This window comes from Thunnus thynnus, chromosome 12 (genome assembly GCF_963924715.1).
Source record: "Thunnus thynnus chromosome 12, fThuThy2.1, whole genome shotgun sequence".
Lineage (NCBI taxonomy): Eukaryota > Metazoa > Chordata > Actinopteri > Scombriformes > Scombridae > Thunnus > Thunnus thynnus.
In genome coordinates this window covers 30,778,588-30,785,811 of record NC_089528.1, presented here as the reverse complement: position 1 = coordinate 30,785,811, position 7,224 = coordinate 30,778,588, and the positions used below count along the sequence as shown (strand labels likewise).

Below are 7,224 nucleotides of genomic sequence, written 5' to 3'. Positions count from 1 at the left end.
GTAGGTAAAAGTGTTAAACTGAGATTTAAGGTGATACAGAGAAACTTTCAAAACAAACTGAAACATCCAACTGAAGGAAAAAGAAGAAAAACACATTTTTAAGTTGAGGGGGATTTTAAGGTTATTAGTAACAATCTGCTTTTAAAAGACAAATCAAAATGTCTACTATGAAAAGGTCTACTGTCAGACAGCAGCCTTATCTGTCCGCCGCAGGAGCTGATGGGAGGTATGAGGAGCTGTTAGAAACCACGTGGCCTTCGTCTGATCTCACAGCTCGTCCTTGTTTGGCCTCAGCTGCATCAGAGCGCCACTTCTCCCCAGGTTCACCAGAGGAAACACCACTGCACAAAATGCTTTTCCTCCCAGCTGCTGCTCTGTGCTGTCTGTGTTCAGGTGAGTGTTTCCAGCCAATTAGGAGTCAACAAACTCAACCTTTAACAAACACTGTCACACTGACCTTCATCTGTGTGTCTGTTTCTCTACAGCGCTGGTTGCCATGGCAGCAGAGCTGATTCAGGATGATTTAACATTGACCAGGAGAGCTGGTGAAACAGTCTCCTTCAGCTGTGGAGGAACTGACCAGTGTGACAGTAGATACCCATTTGTATACTGGTACCAGAAGAAAGACACAGAAACATTCACACTGATTCTTGATATTGACATGACGAATGGTAAAATAGATAGAAGTTACAATCATTCTCAGAAAGATGATTTCTCAGCTGTAAATAAACAGAACAGCAGTGAGTTGTTGATCCAGACAGTTCAACTCTCACATTCAGCCACCTACTACTGCTCCTGTGTTGATACCCACAGTGAGAAATGATCCCTGCAGCCTGAACAAAAACCTCCAGATGAACAGATGTCAAACAGTGTTTGTGACAGGAAGAGAGCAGTAAACCACAGCCCAGGTTCACATATTTCACCTCCATCTCAGCCAGAGCCACTAACAAACTGAGCTGAGGACTAAATGTTTGTCTGTTGGTGTCAGGATTTTGATTTAAACATTATATGTAATTGATATTATTTATCAGCTATTTCAGCAGGTTTCCCGTTTTTCCACACAGTGAGAACAAAGGAGCAACACAGAAGCACAATGATACAACAAGATGAAGACAAACAAACAAACAAACAATGATATAACACACACAAAAGAGACAAATAATGCAGAGATCAAAAGTGAAACTTTATTAACTTTTGATTTAATAACAAAAATTGAGAAAATAATAAATAGAAAAAGATGTTTGACAGAGTTGAAAGTTTGAGATGAAGATAAAAATGGTCTTCTTTGACCTGCTGCTGGAATAAAGTTCATTCCTCCTTCACAATAATAATCTGCTGTTAATGAAAACACTTCCTGTGGCTCTTTCACAATGAAAGGCTTCAGGCAGGATTTCTCACATCACATTCTGAGCAGATTTCAACAGATAATTTCACTTTAGTAAAAGATTCAACACAATTTTTGGATTTATGACAATTTCCCCTCAACAGAAATGTGGTAAATGTAAATGGATTTTGCTCTGTGAGCAGCTGAGACTGTCTTCACAAGAGAAACGACAGCAGACACTGTTTGTTTCTTTTAACACGACCACCATCATTTCCTGACTTTAACCACGTGTTTATTATTGTAACCATGACGACGCAGCTCCCCTCATCTTAAGGAGGAAGTCATTTTAACCCAAACCATGATCTTTACCTAAACCTAACTAAACCTTAACCACAGGTTCTGATGTTTACTGTCCATATTCTAAGACAAATGGCTTCACTACAGCATTTACTATTAGAAATTTAATCCTTTATGTGATTCAAAATGTTAAACATCAATTGATTGACAAGCAAACAAAAACTACGGCTCCTATGAAAATGTACCTGCATGGCAGCACAGGTACTAATGTCATCCTAACTTGGTTTAGTTCATAATACTCAACAAATCTCCTCAAATGTCAACTTTACAACTTTTGAACTGTAATCAACAGGAATATTTTATTTTAGTCCATCATTCTTATCTAAACATCTGGAGTGAACCACACAACATACTGTTGTAATGTTAAGTTGTAGGGAAGGATATTACACCTGCATTTACTGATGTTTTGTCCACTAGTTTTCATCAGAAACAAGTAGTGACCAACACTGACACATCATCAGCTTTTAAGTTGATATGTTGAATTTGTTAGCAAACACTTGCTTATTTCCACATCCAGCAGTTACGGAGCAACATTATCATTCATTTGGAGTCGTGTTTCTGTCCACCTGGTGAATGAAAGTCCAATATTCACTCTCTTTTAGCTCTGTTTTTACTCTCTACCAAGTCCTGAGGGAAATATCTGGCTCTTTAGCTGCTAAATGCTCCACTATGTTCAGCAGCTAGTCTACAGCTAACTGTGTCTGTTTGCCGTTTGGTGCTGAGCAGGTAGTGTACAGTGGCTTTTTACAGCTTTTTCTCTGAAAACAGCTGCCTGCAGGGGCCCAAAACAACGCTATAAGAGCGCTGAGAGTGAACCAAAACAGTAAAGTTGCAGCCGGACAGATAAACAATGAGCTGAAACTCACTATAAAGCTCCGTAAAGCCGAGAGGAGCTGCAGAGTCACTGATAATTCTCTGTTGGTTCATCACTATGAGCCACGACCAACACATTACACACTGACAGATCATGGTTATTACAAAAATATTGATTATAACAGCTTCAAGTAATTTGCATCATTGCAAATGTCAGTTTGATTTTAAATGAGTTCTTAGTTGAGTTTAAATGTTGACCTGATGGTGGCGCTAGAGGAAAAGTCAGAGGATCAAAGTTATTATAATTCATCCTGAGGGGAACATGAATATTTCTACTAAATTACATGACAATCCATCCAATAGATGAAAAGATATTTCAGTCTGGACCAAACATGTCAACCTGCTGGTGGCGCTAGATTCAAAGTTAGAATCAATCAAGTCAAATAAATAATTGAATCCTCTGGGGACTGTGAACGTCTGCATAACATTTAATGAACAATCCATCCGTCCTTTGATCCACAATCAGATCCAATCGATCTGCACTTAAGTGGTGGACCGACCAACCGACTAACATTAGCATCCATATAGTCACACTGCTAATGTGGCTAAAATCAAATAAAAGAAGAGACAGTCATGTTGATATGAACATTAGAGAAACACATCATGGAGATGAAATATGATACTGGTTCATAATTTGGATTTGTTCACCTCAGCTGACACATTCAACAGCAGACAGGTTTTTGTCACAGTCTCATTCACTGTGAGCGGCTGGGGCTACTACATCTTTGGCTCTGGAACTAAACTGTATGTAACAGGTAAGACTAAACTTTCATTTTCCTTCAGTTGTTTTATTGAACAAGTTGAAAATGTGTTTTTAGTTTTAGTTTCTGCTGCTTCAGGCTTTACATGTTAGTTTTTTCATATTTAGTAGAGAATTCTTGATGCAGCCATTCTTCCATAAAACTAATCAATAACTCCTGAAAAGAGCTTCAAATCTCACTGCACACCACAAGTTCTTCTTTATTTATGCATCACATCAAAGTTTGTTTACAGCCAAAAAGTCTGATATCAGTAATGTTACAAATAAACAGTATTTAATAATCTCACTGATTCAGCAGCAGCTCCTGTTTAATAAAAACAAGATGATATATGATGTGAAACATCATTTAATAAATGTTCCTAAATGTCATTTTAGAAGCAAATAGTGATAAATATATTGTGTGTTAAATATACAGTATATATTTGTAAATGGTAAAATGTATCTCATGATAATTGTGTGTTTATGATGATAAATATGTCTTTTGGTGGAAGATAAATTAATGCATGAAGGCAAACTCATTTTAAATGTGTGATGAAACTAAATATAATGTATAGATAAAATGTATAATTGTATATCTTAATCCATATTTAATATAAATAATATTGGTATATGAAATCAACATGATATCAAATACATAATGTTAAAAATATTTTAGAAAGTGTTTGGTAGAAAATATAATGAATCAGATAATTTACATGTTGTAATTTAATTATGTTTATATTATTATATTATATTTTATTTACATATCTGAACATGTTGTGGTAATTGTGTTTTATATAAAAGCTAAAACTCTTTAAAAAGTTGTTAAAAGTATTGATGTATTGTGTGTCTGATTAGAGTAAAGTATATGCTGGTAAATATACTTCATATAAACACTATAATCATTTAGAATTGTAATATAAATATAGTATATTTTAAGCAAGTAATAAAACTGTACTTTATATTTTACTGAGACAAATTTTACCTTATTATATTTTATTTTGATTTTATTTTATTATATTTGACATATCCAAACATATTGTGGTAATTTGCTTTTATGTAAAAGCTAAAACTCTTATTTTAAAATGAATAATTAAGGTATATTGTGGTAAATACATTTTATATAAACCATTATAATCATTAGCAAATGTATTTTATATGCGGCTGTTATGCCATCATATATTTTCAATTTTACAAATTCTGTTTTATTATATTAGAAATCAATGTTGTGGTAAATATTGATAAAGTGGTAAATGATGTTTTAATCTTTATATATGACATATGATGAGCTTCCATGATGCTTTAGTTTGATATGATTATTGATACAGTGTCCAGTAGATGATGTTTGTGGTGTATTGATGAGTAGTTTAGTGATCATGTAGTTTCCAGGATCAGACTGAATGCAGTGCAGTGCTGTAAGCTGCTGTTGACTGTGTGAATGTGTGTCTGTGCTGCTTGTTGCTGCTGTCAAACTTCAGATGAGCAGGTAGTGAAGCCCGTGGTGAGCGTGTACCCAGCAGCATCCAGAGCCCACCTGGAGGGGAAGAGCTCCCTGCTGTGTCTGGCCTCAGCCATGTCTCCTCCTGTGGTCCAGTTCTCCTGGAAAAGACAGAAGAAGAACGGCCCGCTGGAGGATCTGCCCCCTGCTGAGGGAGAGCAGCTGGAGCTCAGAGAGCCGGGACGCACCGTCGCCATCAGGGTGGTTGATCGGGATGCTCTCTACACATATAAATACCGCTGCTACGTCAGGCACGAGTGGGGAACAGTGGAGGCCCAAACAGAACAAGGTAATGAAGGCTTGGTGACTGTGTTCAGCAGTGATTCAGCTTCATCTGGAGACGCTGTCAGAGAGAGCAGAGGAGCAGAGCACTGACATTTGTTTTTTTTCTGTTTCAGAGGTTTCTGCTCTTCCTCCACCTGTCCCGTCTCAGTACCAGGTGAAGCTGCTCTGTGTGCTGTACACAATGCTGATAGTGAAGAGTCTGGTGTACTGCTGTGGACTCTCTCTGCTGATGATCCTCAGAAACAAGGGACCGTCCACCAACTGCACACATGCTGACTGACTGTTTTCTGCTCGCCTTTTCTCACCATCACATCTCATCAATTCATCTCATTTATCACTTTGATCAGTGTTCAGACATGTCAGTAATGATGTGTTGTGGTTGGTTTTACATTTTCTCATTAAAAACAGTTTAGACACAGTTGTCCTAAAAACATAAATACATATATAAACATATACAGTATATTTGCAGTTACTAAGTATACATTCTGTAGAATATTAATATCTTGATGCTCTAGTTTAATTCCACTTTTAATCGTGACTTGTATAATAGTGTAAAATGAAGTTGAATCATTAGCTACTTGGTAGATATTTAAGTGCTTACAGTATTTTTTCTTTCTTGTGTATTTTCTTTTTAATACATTATACAGAGGGTGGCAGGTTTGTCAAAGTCATTCAGAGTAATATTCTCAATAAACTGAAACATCACAGTTTCTGTCTTTTATAATCGTCCATGTTTTCATTGATCTCAGTTTGGCTTCAAATAATGTAAATCATCGGACACAGAATCCACTATATTGGCCAAGTTTGTTGATACCTACAAGTAATTTGACTCTTGTTGTCAGTAGATCTCAGTAAACTTTCACATAGTGCTGAAAACAAATATACAGGAAGATACAAAGAAAAGCTTACAGCTAAACAGAAACAACAAAGTAAAGAGAAGCAAACATAAACATAAAGTTATTAAATGCAAGCAAGTAGGTGTGGTGTGCCAACAGGTTGGTATCATCTTGTAATATAGTTTCAGTGTGGATGTACGACTCTACGCTGATGAAACTGTTGTTTACACACATGAACAAACAGCAGAGAGCTGCTTTGAAGAGCTGCGATAAAAATGATCACACAGCGGCTTGATTAGTCTGCACTGAAGCCTGAATGTTGTCAAAATGATGGGTGTGTTTTTTGATTTCTTTCTAAATCACCAAAATACTGATTAGCTCTTGCAGTTTTATCAAGACAAAATTGATTGGTACATTTCCATATAATATGATTATAAGAAAACTAAGTTCATTTAGATTTATACAACAGAAAGAAATAGAAAAGTGATTCAGTGTAGAAAAGATGACTTGTTTGTCTCAGTGTGGTTTGTGTTCTGCTGCTCTGATTGATGATAACAAATGTAGGATGTATTTTTTTAAACGTTGCAGAGAGGAAGTGAATGTTAAAAATGTTCTTACAGTGTGAATTTAAACACTCTGCAGGCAAAAACCTCAATTTAGAAGAAGATGAAAGATTTCAGAAACACCACAATTTAAAAATGTGTTTGTTTTATTAACAAAAACAACTTCATAAGAGAAACTTGTAATCAAACAAACAGCAACAAGAAAGTAAAACAAATATTAATTGTAAAATCTATATTATTAAATAATCTGTATTAATTATTAAATTAGCACAAGTAATTATGTACAATATTAATAGTATTATTAATTTGGGTTTTGTTATTTAATGAGTCAATTATTGTAATTAAGGTGGAATATGTGAGAAAATGAACTTTGTTCACACCAACATACGTATATGTGTATATGTGCACTTGTATTTTTGCTAAATGAGAAACATTTCTTTGCCCTCTTCATTAAAAATGAACAGGAGAGGGGTTTTTTTGACATACATCTGATGTTTCTTTTTGTTTTGTAAATACATATCACATATGCTTGTTTGTGTTTGGTAATCAATAAAAATATAAAAAATATGATTTAAGTTGGGTTCTTAGTATCAAAATTATTACAAAAAGTATTATTAGTACTATCTATTAGGACTATTACTATTCAACTATTTTATTTTGATCTATTTGTTTAAACTTATTGAGTAATGTATTTGTGAACTCAGTATAGACTGTGGGACCTGAGCAGACTGCAGGAGTTTGAACGTCTC

General features: G+C 35.3%; 1 protein-coding gene across 1 annotated transcript; it reads left to right on the top strand.

Moving 5' to 3' along the window:
* Positions 1–350: 350 nt before the first annotated feature.
* Positions 351–5,483, top strand: LOC137194734 (immunoglobulin lambda-1 light chain-like). Its single transcript, XM_067606852.1, has 6 exons — positions 351–393; positions 486–799; positions 2,116–2,117; positions 3,260–3,309; positions 4,772–5,080; positions 5,190–5,483. Exons 1-6 carry the CDS (start codon positions 351–353, stop codon positions 5,354–5,356), a joined length of 885 nt encoding a protein of 294 aa, XP_067462953.1. The 3' UTR covers positions 5,357–5,483.
* The last annotated feature ends 1,741 nt before the right edge of the window (positions 5,484–7,224 follow it).

Bases quoted from the DNA above. Each gene is read 5' to 3' on its own strand.
- LOC137194734 (XM_067606852.1), top strand. From the start codon at position 351: ATGCTTTTCCTCCCAGCTGCTGCTCTGTGCTGTCTGTGTTCAG. The intron at 3,310-4,771 runs GTAAGACTAAAC...GTCAAACTTCAG, and splicing joins AACTAAACTGTATGTAACAG to ATGAGCAGGTAGTGAAGCCC. The intron at 5,081-5,189 runs GTAATGAAGGCT...TTTCTGTTTCAG, and splicing joins GGAGGCCCAAACAGAACAAG to AGGTTTCTGCTCTTCCTCCA.